Genomic DNA, 20,631 nt, shown 5'->3' on the forward strand with positions numbered 1-20,631 from the left:
CCCCCCACCACCACACAAGGGCGGGGAGCCTACAGTGACTTGATTGCACACTTCCCAAGCCTCCATTTCACACAGCCGCCCCCCGTGTCGCCTTCTCCGTTGGTGTGCAGGCTGCCAGGAGCTGGCAGACGAGTTCCGTCAGCAGGAGATCGACGGGCAGGCCCTGCTGCTGCTCAAGGAGGATCACCTCATGTCGGCCATGAACCTGAAGCTGGGGCCGGCACTCAAAGTCTGTGCCTGGATCAATCGCCTCAAGGAGTGCTGAGCCAACAACATCTCCCCGTATCCCAGTCTCTCCCCGCTGTCTCTGCCTTCCCATCTCTCTGTGTGTCTCAGTTTCTTTGTGTGCCTGGCAATATCTTTCTCCATCTTGCCTATATACAGTAATAGCCCGGTTTATCTCCCCCTTTTACGTCATTTCGTAAATTCATCGTCACTTGTTAACACCGCTACCCGATTTGCGTCGCCTCAACCAACACTGACAGCATCGTCCGTCCTTTCTCGTATCCGCCGCCTCGGCGTTTGCCTCCACCTACCCTGTAAATTGCTTTGATTTTCATCGTTTCGATATTTGTCATCACACCTTTCAGGAAAGCATTCCTGACGTAAACAGGGTCATTACTGTATCTCTTTGGTTATGCATCTCAATATCCTCCAGACTTATTATCTCTATCTCCTGGTCTCTGTATCTTAATATGTTTATTTATATAATGTCCTTCTGTATAAGTCTGTCACCATCTGTATCTCAATCCATTTTTGTATTCCTCTGTCATCGTGTATTTAGAATGTGAGTGGGTGTGTGAGTGCACGTGTCTTTGTGTGTCTGTCTCTTCATCTCTCTAAATCCCTCTCACTATCTGCATGTGTCTGGCGTGTTATTGTCACACACGCTGCATCGTTTGGGAAATCGAACATGAATCGATCTCCAGTCTGAGTGTGAATCCCACTCTAGTCTGTGTCTAAATTCCATGCTAGTAAGTGTCCGAATTTTACACTAAACTCTGTATCCCATATCAGTGATATATTACCATTTTTATTATATTTTTGAACGGTCGTTTAGTTCTATTCCACCACCAGCAGTATGACTCGTCTGAGCTGCTTTGTGAGAGCGGCAGAAAGTTGCCGGCGCAAACTCCTCCACAAACAAGAACCCGGCAAATCCCTCTTTCCTTCCTAAAATGCATCACAACCACCGTTCACCAAATCAGAAATCCGCGCGGGAGCTTTGCGAATGGACTCTGCTGTACCGCTGAGCAAAGAAGACGGAACTGACTTTCAAGACGCAGAGGTTTCTAAAAAATACGAAGTCAAAATGACGTTGGAACGTACGAAACAACAACGGCCGCCATCCATGATGGCTGCTGGTAGCACTGACCTTGGTCACGAAAAATAGCGGCTGGGAAATTTGCCGCTACTGCCGTTTGTTAATTTTCGCGGCAAACGAGGGTGCTTCTTCATGACGCTCCACTCTGTCGTCGTTTGTAGGCGACCAGACATTTTTTATTTCAATAAGGCTTTGCGGAGTGTGGAATTAACTTAAGGTGCTTTTTAAAATAATCTTTGCTGGTGTAATCATAATGATTCTGAGTATTACAATAATCATCAGTGCTTTATTTATCCAGGAAAGCCTTCACCGAGCCTCAAGACACCTTTTCCACTGGCACATCTGAGCCAAGCCATACACAGATGGTTTTCCACTGGATATTTGCTAATCCAGAACGAAACCGTGCTTCAACTGGCCTCACAAGACACCTCAATCTGACTTGGGGCCAACAGGGCTCAGAACGAGGCCAATAGTTTTCATTATACGCTGCGTCAGTTCACTACGCGCACCTTGACTCGTTCATATTGCGTGTGCCGTCCGTGGCACAGCAATCATTCAACCGCAGTGGAACAAAAAAAAACCCACTTCTTGATCCACGTAAGGCTGGCTCGGTACAGCCCCAGCGCGGCTCGGTTGTGCAGTGGAAAAAAAAAACACCCCAGTTCTTGATCCACGTAAGGCTGGCTCGGCACAGCCCCAGCGCGGCTCGGTTCGGGATGTTTGGTCAATTCTTACCTCTTTGCATTCGTTTTTTTTATTGTTTGAGTCGTGGGAGGAAACCGGAGTGCTTGGTTACAAATAACTGAGTGCAACTGGAGAACACTCAAGTGCACACCGTGCTGTACTGCTCAGCAACCAACTTGCTCTGCTGCTTCCCAAGCTGTGGGACTGCCTGTAGACTCGGATAAGAGAGTGTGTGTGTGTGCGCTGTCAAGTTCGCGTCGTTTTGTCTATAGAGCAATGTAGAGCGTTGGCTGTTGTGATATGAAAACAATGGTCTGTAAGGTGTCTCTGAAAACAAGTGTGTGCGTTGTACGCAGTGGTGGCGAGGAGTAAGCAAACCAAGCAACGTGTAGGTCCTTAAGTAGTTCAAGCAGCTCTGGATTCGTGAGTAATAGTGTGGATGCATCGTGTCGGCGTGTTACCATCCAATCGCTGTCATCTCATCACCTTTACGAAAGAAAATGGATGCTTAGCTACGTCTTGACTTTAGCGTGGCTTGGCTCTGGCGTAGGGTAACCAGACGATCACAGAGCCAGGTAAAGGGGGGGGGGGGCATTGCATTTTTTGTGCTTGGTGTTAATTGCCGAGGCTCGTAGAGTCAGACTAATACATTGGTAGGTTGCTTAGGGTTCAGTGTTATTGCCTATGGCTCAGAGCCAAACGAATGCGCTCGTAAGATTCATAGGTTTGAGTGTTGATGGCCAAGGCTGGCAGAGCCAGAAGAAGGCAGCATTATCATTCTTAGGGTTCAGTGGTGCTTTCCAGAGCTCAGAGGGTCAGACCAAGGTTTCAGAGTCTCAGTGTCTGCAATTGGTTTTGTTTGTCCCTCAATGAAGCTCTTCTCCATTCTGACACCAACAATAATTGCTGTATTCTCTGGACTGTAAGACTTTTTTTCCCAGTGCTCATGAAGTAATGCAGTGATCCATATGTGGCCTCGCATACATGATGTACACTAATATACTAACGTGCACTTGTATATGTAAGAGATCCCCCACATTTGTGTAACAGACTGTTGGGGTAAGTACTGTCGGCAAGCACCTATGAAGGCCGGCATGGAACATGGTGGGGGGTGGGGGGGGGGGTAGTCGGTGGCCAGCACCACGCCCGGCCGCATTTGTGACCCCGGTGCTGATGTTTATACACCGTTTCAGGTACAACATGTAAGGCTGAGTCGACTTAGGGTAAATATTCACAACTGTTATTGGCCGTGAGCAGGAATCTGACTCGGGTCGCTTGGTTCGTAGCACGGTGCGCTAAACACTGCGCTACCTCTCCCCACTAGCATACACACACACAAACTGAAGCTACTTTAGCTTTAAAATACAGTGGGGGAAGGGGGGGGGAGTGCATTTTATAATATGGAGAATGCGGTATACGGTCATCGAAATTGGAGGGTGTTTGGAAAGTAAAAACAAACCATTCCCCTTCATGTGACTAAGCAAAAGGTAATCGGGAATTTGCGATCATTTATCAGTGGGTTTTGCTTAGGTCGGTTATCGTTGGTCTCATTCCTTCCAAAGGGGGGCGGGGGTCTACATCATTAGCCAGCTGTACTTTGTTGCTCATGATGCTCTGTCAACGATGGGGATTGCACTTGCAGTCATATCCAGTATATATACAAGCACATATCAGGCGGTCGAGTGGCCCAGGGGTCAGAATACTGAGCCAGCGATGCTGAGGATACTGGCTCTGAATCCAGGTTTTAGGCGCCCATGATTATAAACTGGCTTCTTAAGCGTAAGGAGTTGATGGTCCCAGCCAGGTCACCGATGACTGCACAAAACAAACATGTTGTGTTGAGTTTGTTACTTAATGCTGCTTCTGGTGAATTTGGTTTGATTTCCATGCGACAAGAACAATTCCATAGCAGCGCATGTGAGGATGCGCAGCATCACTCGGCGTGGATGAGAGGCAACTGTAGGGATCTCAGAAAGTATTTTTTTGGCGTCAACTTCCACAGGCTGTTCTTGAACATGGCGGGAGATGCTGCTTTCTTTAAGAGTGCCGAATCGATGTCTTCATCGAATGACGTGCCGTCAGTGAGCACAATTGGAATATATTCTAGATTTGAAGCTTTCGTGACTGGAATATAATTGGGGTGAGGGGGATAGTTAAATGTAAATAATTAAAATCGATACATTCCCAATTAAAAATGTCGGAATCTTTTTGAAGGCACTGCTTTTGTGTGGGCTATAATCAACGGCAAGTTCATCTCTGCCCCCTCTGAAAAATGGCATTTGTACAGAATGTTATCTTACTCATGCAATCGGTGATCCAATTAGATACCGCACTCGAGTGATATTCAGATATTGCAGAGAAAACGATATCGTATTCGGCTCACACCCAATCTCAACAGACTTGCCAATTATCTTTAGGCACTTCCTCTGATTTTGGACCATCGCTCTCCAAATATTCAGTCAGCCGTTGGGAAGGCGAGATGGCCACTGGAAACAAGTTGGGGTAATCTGTAAATGGGTCGCCCTGTGTGTTTGTAAGCTCTTGTTGACGATAGTTGTGAGTTTTTGCAGGTTAATATTTATACGCATTTTCGTTCTACTCAATCGTCTGTTGGGTGTTTGGGTGCTTCACGGTTTGTGATGGGGTTCTGTTGTAAAAAAAAAAAAATACTCCCGTGATAAAACGTCCGAATTAATTTCAAAGACATTTGGACCCAGAATCTCCGTTCCAAATGCTCGCTCACTGGTCTTGCGGCATCCCACGATGCCTCGCATGAATACGTAGCGCGTGCAGGGCCTCTTATCAATCCCCTGCTGGTTGAAGGCAACTGCACATGTCGCGTCGGTCGTGGGTCCCGAGGGGCTTCTCCTTGACTAAACTTAACCACCTGCGGTCAGCGCTGCACTGCCGCTAAAAGCTGCGCTTGGCTACGTACGGTGCTAAAAAAAAAGTTCAGCCTACATGCGGCGCTGCTCAGCATGCGGGGTCGGTGAAAGGATGGAGGGCCACGACGGGTTCGGGTCCAGTTTGGATATCGCTCTTCACTCACGTTGGCCGTGGCCGTGTCTGGGTTTGTGGTGCAGTGTCGTTGCAGTATTGCCGCGTGAAAGGAAAGGAGAGGAACCACAACCCAAAGAGACTAGGCGGCTCTTGTACTTACATGCACGTGCTGTGTATATTTCGGGCTGAGTAGTCCAGTGGTAAACATTCCAAATTTCCATGCCTATTCCAATCCATCCATAGGGCGACCATTTTGTTGAGTAATTTGCATTCATATTTGGGCTGTGTGTAAAATGACGCACGGTGCTGTTGTGTAAAATGATGCACGGTACTGTTGTGGTTTCTGTAACACTTTTATCACTTTTATTCAAGCGTGTTCTGCATTGGGATTTTTGTCCATTTGTTTTTAATATCCTGAATTGTATTACTACGTGTTGGAGGGGAAAGTCGGAGTATCCGGAGACAACTCGAGGGTCCACATAGGACGGGTTCGTGAACCCACTTGTTGTAATGCCTGCTGGCCAGCTCACAGCCAGGCGGGGTTTGTAAGCGTCACAACACGCAGCGCCTGTTTCTGGCTGAACCAACAACCTGGCCCTGTGAAGCGTTCCCTGTGCACTACCAGGCGTTGTTCGTAATGCCAGCGACGTTTACAGAAGATGGATGGTATTTGACGGCAGCTTTTCAATTGTCGCCGTGCAGCCAGCGCCACGCGTGGACTTTAGCGATGCAGCTGAGTCAACAGGGAAACGAATCGCGCCACACGACATTGTCAGCCGAGCCAATTGGCTGCTTTCCGCTGTACCTGGGTATGTTGTATCTTTTGTCCGTCCATTTGTCCGTCCATCCGTCTGTAAATTCGTCCGTCCAATGACACGCTCCAGTGTGTTGTTACAACAAAAATTAATCGCTAGAAAATTCACCACACCAGCTTTACCTATAGCAGTCCCCGGATCCTATAGAGCTTTTGGGGGAAAGATTGCAATAGAAATACTTTGATAAACGGCGTTTTCATTTCAGACTAAAGATGTAGCATCGCGACTGGTCCACACGGTCGACCGAATCTCGCAAGCAAATCACTCCCGAAACCACACATGGTCGTAACTAATTGCAGAGACGACCACGCAACCAGTCGCCCGGGCGTGGACCCGGCTGAACCCGCGCGTGCGTCCGTGTCTCCGTTTGTCCGCGCGTTTCCCTGTACGATCGAAGCGTCCCCCCCCCCCCCCCCCAACGAACCGGAAGGCTCCGTTATTACGGACTGGCTTGCCCAGCTCGTATTAAGGTTTTGGGATGGCAAAGAACGTGGCCATAACGGCTGTTAGTAGCGTTTTCTAGCAGTAGGCCTGGTGAGCAGCCTTTGTCGACCACACACTGTGACACATGGGTGCGTACAAGTGATGTCAAGTTAGTCGACTCGCTGGCAGTGGGTGCTGTGAACACGAGGGGTGGGGGAGTTAGTGGCCTGATGTGTGTGAGGAGTGAAGATGCAACGGAGGGCGGCTGTATCCGTGCCAAGTATATAATTGCAGTCTGTCGGAACGCGCACTAAATGTCAATGCTTTCGACCGTTCGTAGTCATCGGGTTTGCGTGTTCGCTGAGTAGTGGACACGTCCGCTTGAAAATGCAGAGCAATCTGGAGAAGAGAGAAATTTCTGGGAGAGAACCGATTCTGACCAGGCTGGGCTCCCAGTGCCTTCTTCAAGCGAGCGGTTTGAGAAGCGTGACAAAGAATTAATTCGTCCCTGGCGGTAATAAAGGCTTGGGATATCGATGATGCTGATGACGACTGTGGTGATAATTGCTGTAGAACCAAGTGCCCTGCACTTTAAGGGGGGGAGGGGGCATGTAGAAAAATAAATAACTCTGCTTTCATCACTGCGTTGTGCCAGATCACAGACTTTCCAATCAGCCCTAAAGTCATTTTACCTTTGCTCGTTTCCAATACATAAATAAGCGGCGGTTTTGTTTTGACTTTTGTTTGGACCGCTGGGTTGGCGTGTGCGTGTTTTACAGATATGAAAACAAAATGTTTCGCGTTTTTAAAAGGCTCCCAAGTCGTCGGGAGGTTTTTAGAAAGTTTTTTTTTCAGGGAAGATTTGCTTTTACTAAATCGTTTTTGTAATATTGTGAATTTAACCGGAGGGTTTTTCTTCTTGTTGTACGTGCTCATTCGTAACAGTTCTCTTGTGTTTAAATAACGATCGGTTTTCATTCTTTTTCAAGTATGCGTGTTTTCACCCCCGACTTGTTGCCGCGTGTTCTCGATGCTCTGTCGGTTTGTGTGCGACTTGGTAATCCATATGCAAAACAAACGAAACATTAAAAAGGGATTTACCCCCCGAGTTTGGTTCCAAACAGGGCTCTCGTCCGAAGGGGAAGCCGCGCTTGTTGTTTTCAGCACCTCGCGGCTTTTCCCCCATGATCTTCGTTGTTCGTGGCTCCTTTTCGCCAGCCACCGCTGTGAGCAGTGTTGTTTTTGTATCGTCGTTTTTTGTATCGATTTTGTATAGAAGGCAGCGCGGATGCATGTGTTTCAAAAAGTGGTTGTACGCTAGTGTGTGTGGCAATTCATTGAACGTTTGTAACAATGTTGAGCTCCAAACCGGTGTGCATGACCCAATATCTTTTGTTGTTGAAAGTTTGCTCACGAGAGGTCGAGACGCATTCGCAAAGCCCAACACAGCTTTGCAGATCTAGGAGCTGTAGGCAACTAACATCAGATTTGCTAAAACCCCCCAAAAACTACACATTGTAACTGGGTTGGAAGAAAGATTATTACAGTATTATATTATTACGCTTGGTTACCCAGGTAAGCCTCACCAAGTCTGACGACTCTTGTTTCAGAGGGTCCTGCCAAGTTTTCACAGTAGGGATAGACCTCGGCAAGGTAAGGTAATTTACCCTTTTTACCGGGTAAAAGGGGAAACGTGTCGACATGCCAAGGGGTAAGGTAATGGGTAGGGTAAAGGTAGCTCGGAAGGATTACCCGGTAGGGTAAAGGTGGCGCGAAGTATTACCCGGTAAATACGGTACCTTGTTTACCGCTAAAAGCTCCGTGGCGCAGTCCGTGGCCTCCATTTAACAAGTAATATTTTTTTTTACTTGTTTAAAAACACGCTTTTATGAAATGTACGAGTAATGGCAGAACTCCACGACTCCAGGAAGTGGCCCCGAAGCTTGTCACAACGTAAGGGGACCGTGGCCAATTACAGCCAACGTCAGTTGACCGTGGACAAATTAGACCCAAGCCGAAACATAACATATACAAAAGAATGTTTAAAAATATTTTTTTTATGATAGAATATAGTATTGTCATCAGTATGACATAAGTATACAAAGTTGGCAGCCGATACCACATTGGGAAGTGGGTTAAAATTGAGTTACAAGATTTGAGGATACAACAATAACAACAAGCGTGTAAAATTGGAATAATCTAGAGTATTCTATATGAATAAAGCGCTCTACCTAGCATTTACCATTATAAACCTTTTCATGTGTAGTAGTACCCCAGTAATTAGCCTGTAATCGGGTAATTTGTATGGGGTAAGGGTAAAAGGTAGGCTCGTTGCTTTTTACCTTACCTGCTAAAGGGTAAAAGGTAGGGTAGAGTGATTGATTGTGGTAAGGTAAAAGGTAGGGTAAAGGTAGGCTCGTTTTTACCTAACCTTGCTGAGACTAAGTAGAGGGGCGATGTTCCTGCTGTGTAATCTCAATTAAGTAATTCGAAATTAATTTTACAGCATTGGGATGTTTAGCCAATAACGGTTACATTATGTTTTTTTCTAAGCTTGTGGAAGGAAACCGGAGAACCTGGAGGAAATCCATGGAATACATGGGGGGTAAAGAAGTACAAACTCCACGCAGAAATAAAGGTGACCGAGTCCGGAGTCAAACCCAGGTTTTTCTTGCTGTGAGGTACACGTCTTATCACTGCACCACCGAGCTGCCCAAACGGCGTTATACGCGGGGACACGAGAGCCGTTCCCATGAGGTTGGCACATGCATCACACTGGACATTGTTTAATGCATGGCAGGGACGCCTTTTCCTTACTGAGAGATTAATAGGACTCAACAACCCTTATATTCTTGGTTCTTTTGGTAAAGTAACGTAGAAGGGAAACAAAATAATAAAAATATAAAACAAAATTCTCACGACGTTTCGACTGCAACACAAGCAATCAGGTGTGAAAACCACAGCAAGAAAATTTGAATAAAGTGGCGGTTATTTTTAACGTTAGCACCACGGAGAGCGATTTGACAGTTTGTTCAGATGGACGAGTCCATCTATGTTCGGAAAAGAGGAGGGGGGAGACGAAAATAATGGATGCGGTCTGAAAGCCACCGTAAGCGTGAACAATCAATTAAGACCCGAAATGGCTTATCAAATACTTCCAATGATTGCTAAGCCAGAATCCATCTTCTCGGTTGAAATTGTCTGTTTGTATATGTGGATAGCCTCATGAACGAATCTCTCATGGTAGCCAGATGGCTTGCAAAGAACCTCTGTCTTGGAGAAGTCAATGTCATGTGAGCCTACTGAATTATAACAGTGATCTGCCACGGCCGAGGTGTTGGTCCTACCGTGTTTTAGGTCTGATTTGTGTTCACGAATGCGGTCCGAGACATGTCGTTTGGTTTCTCCAATGTAACTACTACCACAGAGGCAACACGGTGAGACTATCCACATATAAAAACACAGACAATTTCAACCGAGAAATTTGATTCTGGCTTAGCAATCATTGGAAGGATTTGATAAACCATTTCAGGTCTTAATTGATTGTTCACGCTTATGGCGGCTTTCAGACCGCATACATTATTTTCGCCTCCCCCCTCCCCTTTTCCGAACATAAATGGACTCGTCCATCTGAATAACTGCCACATCGCTCTCCGTGGTGCTAACGTTAAAAAAACGCCACTTTTTTCAAATTTTCTTGCTGTGGTTTTCACACCTGATGATTGCTTGTGTTGCAGTCGAAACGTCGTGAGAATTTTATTGTTTTATATTTTTATTATTTTATTGTTTCCCTTCTACGTGACTTTACCGAAAGAACCAAGAATATGAATCCCTGCAGTCACGAAAGCTTTAAGTCAACAACCCTTGTTGGAATGCACCATCTGATGCTCGTATAAAGCCCTCTGGGAAGGACCAAGTCATATTCAGATACCTGTTAGCCACTAGCGTGCATTTTGACCAGGAACCAAACCCATGTCAACAGGTTTGTAGCGCAGTGTGCAACTTGATTGCATTTACTGCACCCTTACCGCACACGTACCATGGGACCTGGAATCGAACCCACGATCCTACGTCTTTCTCACGTCAGGCCAGGCCCTCCAGTGTCTCACCTCTCGATAGCGCCACTCCACTGAGTAAGTGCAAACTGGGCGGCAGCAGGACGATGCAGTGGGAACAGTCGTGCCTCACAGGAAGAAGCACCTGTGTTCAATTTCTGACTGGGGTGCCCTTTCTGTGTGGAGTGTGTATGTTCTCCCCGTGTGCAGCATGGGTTTCCTCCGGGGTTTTCAGGTTTCCTATCAAAGCTGAAAAATCTTGCAATGTAAATGGCCAAAACATCCCAATGCTGAAAATGTTCAATTGGGATCGCACAGCAGCAGTAACATCGCACCCCTATTGCCAAAACTTTGCAGGAGCCGTCTGACAGAGTATTGAGACTCGGTGAGACTATCCTGGATAAACGAGTGTAATAATGAATTTATAACATGCATATTTCTGTTTATAACACTATACAGTGCATTAACACATCACAAATATTCTCTACAAATGTGGATTGATCGAGCATCTAAAACTCACTGCTGTACAGAAACAGTCGGGATATTGATTTGGTGAAAACTTGGCCTGGAATCGAACTCTGGAGGGTGTCTGAGCGCAATGCAATCACTGCTGCCCCACTAATTGATATTAACATCCAAATGAATCCTCTGCACACACACACTGCATGCACCTGATGGTTGGTAATCCTCTAAAGCTGAACCCTGGATGGGGAGGGGAAATTAAAAGGCTTTACCCTTCAAGGCTAAAATAGATTAGATGTTAACCACACATGGTTCTAGTAAAATATGCAAACAAACATGCTTTGTATCTATAACTTTCGCACAGTAGTTGCGGGGGAAGGACAAATAACTAAACACAAAGCCGTTTTAAAGAAATGAGTTTGATAATGTAGGCATTGTCCTTGAAATGGATTGGCCTACACCAGAGCTATAGCCTCCTTGTATGGCTTTGTCTCATTGGCGTTAGACCAGAGAACGAACGGCACAAAGGCAATGCAAATATCAAGACATTATTAGCTCGGATTAACCACAATACTTGTGGTCAGAATGCAAACAAAAAACATACTGTGATAATATATGCATTAAACTTGATTTGGAGCTTTGGTGACTGCAGGAATTACTCTTTGGTTCTTTCGGTAAAGTCACGTAGAAAGAGAAAATAATACATTAAATAATAGCATACGACGTTTCGATTGCAACACAAGCAATCATCATCAGGTACAAATGAAAGAGAAAACAAACCTCGTAAACTTAGAAATATGAGAGTCTGTTAACATAAGTCAACACCCTGCCTGGTTGATTACGTTCTTCCAAAGATTGCCACGTTGTATCGATGTTAATTTAAGTCAGAAATCACTTCACTAATATTCATCACCGCAACGCACGACAAACACCCACCATGTAACCCTCGCAGACGCAGTGGTGCCAGCCCCACTTTGCACTATTGACATCCCCGGACACCTCCACTGCCAATGTGATCATCATCATCACCACTTCATATTGAAACCGCACCTCCCATGCCGAGCGTCTCGAGGCGTTCGTGGTCGCGTGGAGTTTTCTCCGGGTCCTCCGCTTTTTCCCTCCAAATTTAGAAACATGCGTTTAGAGAATTTGACTGCTATCAATTTGCACACGATAAGCCACTTCGTTGAGCTATCATTTGTGTCCAGGTCGCTTCTGAAAAACAGCTACATAGCTCAGTGGGCCTATACCTGGTAAACTAAAAAATGTTTTAAAATAGTTTACTTCTGCCACCCATGAAACAGCATTGTGCACTTGGTGATAGACTCTTGACGAGTGAATTACATCTCACAAACACACAAGTACATGTACGTACCGTTTGCCAAAATCCACTGCTGGATGAGGGAGCGCCTGATTCCCCACCAGCACCACTACCACGTCTTTGGTGCGCACTGGTGAAGGCGGGGAGCATTGATGGCAGTTTCTTCATCAGCAGCAGCAGCCATGATCACTCCGTTGCTGGATTCAGGCATCGCCAAGCCGTTGGCATCTCGGAGTCGTGGATGCAGAGGTAAAAGTCCCTCGTACGCCAGCCTGAACAAGGGGTGAGCCTGAGCCACGTGAGAGCCTGAATAGGTGAGGACCTGAATAGGTGAGGACCTGAAGATGTGATACTGAACGGGTGAGCCAGAACAGGTGAGTGAACCGGGTGAGAGACTGAATTGGTGAGAGATGAGAACCTGGATAGGTGTGAGCCTTGAGCTGCTGCTTGAAGGTGGGTGACGATGTCTGGATGCTGGGATGATGCAGCGAGGAGTTGCAGGCTCCCTCTGCCGGTGCAGCTACGGAGGAACGCGGCTCGGCCAGGACGCTCATTGCTCTGGGTACGATGATTAATTGCTCACGACGTTAAGTATAAAACTTGCATTTCTTGGTGGCATATTTAACCGCATCGGTAGTGACAAGCTGGCAGATAATTCAAACGAAACAGCTGAGCGCCGCGTATGCGAGTGCAGGAATGTATTTAAATATTCTGTTCACGAATCATATCTTCTATTTTTTTTCTTGTTACGTCATTTAATTTTAAAAAGCAATGGTCATCTTATTCGGTAAATATGAAAGGAAATGAACGGTATTTGTCGATTATTATCAGCCTGCCAAAGTCCCTGAGATCTTCGGATCGCCGCCTACGGACTCCGAAGCTTAAGGCTCCGTTCCTGGAGCGATCGGCCGTGGTTTTTTTTGCCAGTGCAGCTCGCCGAGCTTTGGAACAACGCTTTTCCAATAAGACAATCGGAGTCGTTCTAGCCGTTTAAGTCCCGTATTGAAAGCTCACCTCTGAAACTGATCTTTAACCCACCTCCCGCCGAGTTCTGGCGGTTTTCCCCCTGCCTCTGTTTATTTCCTGGATTTTCATACACGGCGCATTTATGACTTACGAATGAAATGGGCCACTTTCCAAATGTCGAGTGAGTATACTTGGCCGGCCCTCCGCCCCTCTCTCCAGCCAGCCAGCAAAACGTGTTTCTAATACTGTATACCTTATATATATAAAGTATAGTATTATGTGTCAATAGATATAAACCTCCAACCATAATTGGTCCATTGTGAAATTGGGTGTTGCCATTTTGAAGGTAACCAAAGTTTTAGAAAAAAACTTAATATGGATTATTTAGTCATGGCATAAGTCGACGCTTTTACACGCGTGCAGCGAACTGAATGTAGCATCACCAATGCTCCCCACGCCGCTCTACCGCAGCAGCTACAGCCTCCAGCATCTGTCTTGGTCGCCCATCCAATCCTCATCCCAGGCTCGAGACTGCTTCCCGTCCGGGCCATCTTCTCACAGCTTTTCGGTTAAATAAAGGCACCTCGTGAGTTCTGCTTGTATACATTAACAGTGACCATGATGAGTTTCTATGCAAAAATTGCTGATTTGCATTGAGTTCGGGCCCCTTAGTTTAGATAGTCCTTGCCAATAACATCTGGACATGCAGAAGCATTTGATTAACGCTCCTGACTCTGCAGATGAGACCCAGAATGTCAAACTCCGTTCCATAGATTGCTTGCTTGCTTCAATAAATTCCGCTGGATGATACTGGTCTAGAAAGCCCAATACTGAAGTAGAACTAATTTGTGTATTCGTGGACACAAGGGATTTTGAGAGCAGTAGCGCGGCCTTGGTGGCTCGTTGCAGAGGTTCGCAGCTGACTTTCGGCAGGCCGCCCTGGTCAGTGCCGCGGGTGTTAATTATTAAAATACAACCCAGTACGCCGTCAGCTTCACAGTGGACTCTGAAAGATTTGATTCAAAGCTTTCGTGACTGCAAGAATTACTCTTTGTTTTTTTTTCGGTAAAGTCACGTATAAATAAAAAAATAACAATAGCGTACGGTACAACAGAGAGAGAAGCATACCAAACAATCAGGGTTTAGCAAAATTTGGAAACCATATAAAGCAACACAGACGGTCGGTCAAAACACAATTAACGCATAGTCTGGTTGATTACGCTATTTCAAAGATTGTTGAATTGCAAGTTAAGTATGAAATTAAAAATACAGACCGCGCGCACACACATAGACATCCAAGTAGAGTGAACCAGCACAGAGTAATTCTTGCAGTCACGAAAGCTTCGAATCAAGTCTGAACCACCTCTACGGGGAGGTATGAGGTCTGTGTCTTTGTGTTGTCTCTGCTTGTGCATCTGCCTTTGTGTCTTGGCTTGGATTTGTGTCTCTGTGCTGTCTCTGCCTGTGTGTGCGCCTTGGTGTTTCCGAGTGTGTGCTGCCGCGCCCCCTTTGCTCCATGCATTCCTCATGCTAATTTGTCCCATTGTCTCTCAGCCTCACCTTCTCTGCCTATTTAAGGCGACTTCACTGTGTGCGTGTCTGTGCTGGTTCACTCTACTTGGATGTCTATGTGTGTGCGCGCGGTCTGTATTTTAAATTTCATACTTAACTTGCAATTTAACAATCTTTGAAATAGCGTAATCAACCAGACTATGCGTTAATTGTGTTTTGACCGACCGTCTGTGTTGCTTTATATGGTTTCCAAATTTTGCTAAACCCTGTTTGTTTGGTATGCTTCTCTCTCTGTTGTACCCTGTTGTATCTGTGTTAGTTCCCCCTTACTTGGGTGTCTGTATATACATCTGGGGTTATGTGTTTCCTCTCTCTCGTAAATTTAGCTCTTCTGTACCTGATGATGGCTGCTTGTGTTGCAACCGAAACGTCGTACACTATTGTTATTTTTAAAAAAATTATTTACACGTGACTTTACCGAAAAAAACAAACAGTGACTCTTAAAGATGTTTTGACGTCATTCGAAACCAGTAGGCCGTTGTGTGCCGGCATCTCGCTCCAAATTTTCAAAATTCGAAAAATTACACCGCAAATTACGGTACTCAATTGGGATAACACGCACGGCAGCGATCATCGCCCGCTTATTGGCAGGCTAATCTCCACGCTCCTAGATCATGCGCTGAGTCACCTCGTGCCACAATTCTGGCTATTGCCTGATGAAGCTGGTTGTAATTGCCGGCAAAACGTCGTACTCAAATTGTCAAAGTAGTTGGTTTACTCTCCAACATAGCCGTGTGCTGAACTAGTAAGTAATCGGCATGTTTTGTTTACGTGACAAACCTTATACTGGTAGGAAGGAAGTTGTAAACTGAGTGTACCAGCCTGCAATAGATGAATGTGTCCGTCCGTCCCCTTTCAATACTTTAACGAAGTGATACATTCCAATGTTCCTACCAGCCCACCCTGCAGGGACCTGTTTAATTGGTTGTATCGGGTAATGCCGGGTTTAATGACGCATTCATATTTACGCGATCTATCCCAGAAAGAAGGAATGGATTATACTGGTAGGAACGAAGTTGTAAACTGAGTGTACCAGCCTGCAATAGATTAATGTGTCCGTCCGTCCGTCCCCTTTCAATACTTTAACGAAGTGAAATCTCGTGCTGTTGGGGTGTAAAAATAAAATTGCGCAAAATTCCAATGTTCCTACCAGCCCACCCTGCAGGGACCTGTTTTTATTTTGCTCCACGGATGGTTGCGGTTTAGCCAGTTGAGATCCGTGGCGCTGCGTGAGCACAAGAACAACAACATCAACAACACAATTACAAAAACAACATCGTTATTGTAGAGAACGAGTGTACACGGTCCTTCAGGATGCAGTATTATTTAACGGTCGTCAAACAAAGCGCACGCGAAGCAAAACGAGAGTTTGCCAATCCAGTCGACTCTCGATTATCCGTACTAATGGCGGAGACGGCAGCGGGTAATTAAAAAATCGCGGATAATCCAAATAAAATCATCATTTTCTATGCCAAAAAAAACACTAATATAGGTATAAATTATGTTTAAGTGGCACAGTTTCGTAAATTAAAACCCCCCCCCCAAAAAATGATCAGATAAATCACTCAAAATGAAGCACAACTGACGATTCTGATTGTTTCTCTTTCGATTTAGGATGAATACTAGCGATCGACCGATCGATGCGCGTGCTCAGTAAAAACTTTCCTGCTCTCGGCACAGACGACTGGACCCATCAATTGGATGACAGAATCGGAACCAAACTCCGCCCACTGTTGTAAAGACACGGCAACTACTGTACTGTAGAGGCGATCACGCGGATTTCGGACTAACCGGAGCAACATATTTGTTCGGTTTAAGCACGTGACTTGTAATAAACATTTCCAAGAATAACAATGTTGTATAACTATTGTTTAGATGATTAATTTGGGCGTAAAAGATGAAAATTAATGAGTCATTAATTTATTTCAAAATATCAGTGTGGACGGTTAATCCGCAAATCGGATAAACCCGCGCGCGTATCATTGAGAGTCTCCTGTGTGATGACAGGGAGAGGCGTCATAAATAATATAAAGTGAAGCACACGTGCAAGCAAACTCGAGGCTGTAATGTTAGTCTCGCAGGGACGCCGTCGAGTGAATAAGGGAAGGAAGGCGATCAAAGCGTGCCCCTCATTACAAAGTATTTTACATTATGGTCCTTGTACCACAGCTCATTGGTCAGCAGGGGTCGCTTTCACAGTCCCTCTTTCCTTCATCGTTGAGCCCCAGGGTGCGGCGCTCACCTCCATCGGCGAGGCATCAATGGAAATTCCACATTCATATGGCAGGGACCAAGTATATCCACGTTGAACAAATCGCCTACTGGCTCTGCCCAAATGTGGCGCTACTCGTAATTGTATCGACCCTGGTGGCAGCTCTGATTATTATGATGGGTTCATGATGAAGTTCGTGAGTCGATGATGGTAATAAAGATGAGTTGGGAATGTATGCATGTTTAACTTATTTCGCACCGTACGTAGCCAACCGTGCTAATCGGAGGTGCGGGAATGATTAGTAGCGATTTGTTGATGATGATGATGATGTTCATGATGAAGTGATTAGACTCTGATTTGAATTCGTCATGTCTAGTCGATTGCATATTAAACGCCATTTACTATACCAGGTGAGAACCCATTGAGATCAATTGAATCTTGTGATTGATATCCTTTATTTAACCGGGTGAGAGACCATCGAAATTCATTTTGTGTGGTCAGTCGTGTAAATATTTATTTTAATATTTCCCTTAAATAGACTCGCATCGAGACCTCGCAGTCATCGGCCAGAGTTTAATAGCAGAGTTGCAGTCTCCCCCACTTGAGAAATCAAAGTTTTCCTTACACATCCCGTCAGCCCCCACTAACTTCTGGGAGTTCATTATTTCTGCGGCATTCGTTCAGGACAAGCAAAAACCCTTCGACCAGTTTCGACACTCGGTGTCTCATCCGCAGTCAGGCTCGCTGGAATTAATGCTGGTGAACTGGCGAAGATTAAATTTAAAAAAATATCGGGGTTTTTTGTTGTTGTCGTGGACAGATATCCGAAGACGAAATTATTATTTTTGTGTTGTTATTTTTTTTATGGGTCGCGAGTAGCTATACATCCATAGCGGGGCTGTATACTGGACGTGATATGCCGAGTGCAGGGAATTATTTGACGGATTGCCGAATCAAGACGGACGGGAGAGACCTGGTGGGAAACTAAACCGTCGAACACGAAACCATCCACGCGTTCGCAATGCCATTGTGCGAGTTGCAGTGATTTTGTGAAGCTGCTATGTCAACCTTGACCACGAGGTGGAATTGTGGACTCATTAGACACTGCAACACAGGACTGTACACACGCGCCTCACCTCGTGTACACACACAAGATATACACAACACACTGCTAACGTGTGATCTTAAGGCTGTGTACACACCACATACACAACACACTGCTAACGTGTGATCTTAAGCCTTGTGTACACACCACATACACAACACACTGATAACGTGTGACCTTAAGCCTTGTGTACACACCACATACACAACACACTGATAACGTGTGACCTTAAGCCTTGTGTACACACCACATACACAACACACTGCTAACGTGTGACCTTAAGCCTTGTGTACACACCACATACACAACACACTGCTAACGTGTGACCTTAAGCCTTGTGTACACACCACATACACAACACACTGCTAACGTGTGATCTTAAGGCTGTGTACACACCACATACACAACACACTGCTAACGTGTGACCTTAAGCCTTGTGTACACACCACATACACAACACACTGCTAACGTGTGACCTTAAGGCTGTGTACACACCACATACACAACACACTGCTAACGTGTGATCTTAAGGCTGTGTACACACCACATACCCAACACACTGCTAACGTGTGACCTTAAGGCTGTGTACACACCAGATACACAACACACTGCTAACGTGTGACCTTAAGGCTGTGTACACACCACATACACAACACACTGCTAACGTGTGATCTTAAGCCTTGTGTACACACCACATACACAACACACTGCTAACGTGTGAACTTACGCCTCGTGTACACACCACATACACAACACACTGCTCACGTGTGATCTTAAGCCTCGTGTACACACCACATACACAACACACTGCTAACGTGTGACCTTAAGGCTGTGTACACACTAACACACCACATACACAACACACTGCTCACGTGTGATCTTAAGCCTCGTGTACACACCACATACACAACACACTGCTAACGTGTGACCTTAAGCCTTGTGTACACACAACACATACACAACACACTGCTAACGTGTGACCTTAAGCCTTGTGTACACACCACATACACAACACACTGCTAACGTGTGACCTTAAGCCTTGTGTACACACCACATACACAACACACTGCTAACGTGTGACCTTAAGGCTGTGTACACACCACATACACAACACACTGCTAACGTGTGATCTTAAGCCTCGTGTACACACTAACACACCACATACACAACACACTGCTAACGTGTGATCTTAAGCTTTGTGTACACACCACATACACAACACACTGATAACGTGTGATCTTAAGGCTGTGTACACACCACATACACAACACACTGCTAACGTGTGATCTTAAGCCTTGTGTACACACCACATACACAACACACTGATAACGTGTGACCTTAAGCCTTGTGTACACACCACATACACAACACACTGATAACGTGTGACCTTAAGCCTTGTGTACACACCACATACACAACACACTGCTAACGTGTGACCTTAAGCCTTGTGTACACATCACATACACAACACACTGATAACGTGTGATCTTAAGGCTGTGTACACACCACATACACAACACACTGCTAACGTGTGACCTTAAGGCTGTGTACACACCACATACATAACACACTGCTAACGTGTGATCTTAAGCCTCGTGTACACACTACCACACCACATACACAACACACTGCTAACGTGTGACCTTAAGGCTGTGTACACACCACATACACAACACACTGATAACGTGTGATCTTAAGCCTTGTGTACACACCACATACATAACACACTGCTAACGTGTGATCTTAAGCCTTGTGTACACACCACATACACAACACACTGCTAACGTGTGATCTTAAGGCTGTGTACACACCACATACACAACACACTGCTAACGTGTGACCTTAAGGCTGTGTACACACCACATACACAACACACTGATAACGTGTGACCTTAAGCCTTGTGTACACACCAGATACACAACACACTGCTAACGTGTGACCTTAAGCCTTGTGTACACACCACATACACAACACACTGATAACGTGTGACCTTAAGGCATTGTGTACACACCACATACACAACACACTGATAACGTGTGATCTTAAGCCTTGTGTACACACCACATACACAACACACTGCTAACGTGTGACCTTAAGGCTGTTTACACACCACATACACAACACACTGCTAACGTGTGATCTTAAGCCTTGTGTACACACCACATACACAACACACTGCTAACGTGTGATCTTAAGCCTTGTGTACACACCACATACACAACACACTGATAACGTGTGATCTTAAGCCTTGTGTACACACCAGGTACACAACACACTGCTAACGTGTGACCTTAAGGCTGTGTACACACCACATATACAACACACTGATAACGTGTGATCTTAAGCCTCGTGTACACACCACATACACAACACACTGCTAACGTGTGACCTTAAGCCTTGTGTACACACCACATACACAACACACTGATAACGTGTGACCTTAAGGCTGTGTACACACTAACACACCACATACACAACACACTGCTAACGTGTGACCTTAAGGCTGTGTACACACCACATACACAACACACTGATAACGTGTGACCTTAAGGCTGTGTACACACTACACACCACATACACAACACACTGCTCACGTGTGATCTTAAGCCTCGTGTACACACCACATACACAACACACTGCTAACGTGTGACCTTAAGCCTTGTGTACACACAACACATACACAACACACTGC

General features: G+C 45.6%; 1 protein-coding gene across 4 annotated transcripts in view; it reads left to right on the forward strand.

Moving 5' to 3' along the window:
- Positions 1 to 7,614, forward strand: part of LOC116950413 (polyhomeotic-like protein 2) — an 85,592-nt gene extending 77,978 nt beyond the window's left edge. For all 4 annotated transcript variants that reach the window (XM_076072828.1, XM_076072827.1, XM_076072829.1 and 1 more), the window contains one exon: positions 111 to 7,614. In XM_076072828.1, the coding sequence (XP_075928943.1) occupies positions 111 to 265 (155 nt within the window). In that variant the 3' untranslated portion in view covers positions 266 to 7,614. The remainder of the gene's footprint in view (positions 1 to 110) is intronic.
- The last annotated feature ends 13,017 nt before the right edge of the window (positions 7,615 to 20,631 follow it).

Source organism: Petromyzon marinus, chromosome 39, assembly GCF_048934315.1.
Source record: "Petromyzon marinus isolate PM22_M1 ecotype Great Lakes invasive population chromosome 39, UKy_Petmar_22M1.pri1.0, whole genome shotgun sequence".
Lineage (NCBI taxonomy): Eukaryota > Metazoa > Chordata > Hyperoartia > Petromyzontiformes > Petromyzontidae > Petromyzon > Petromyzon marinus.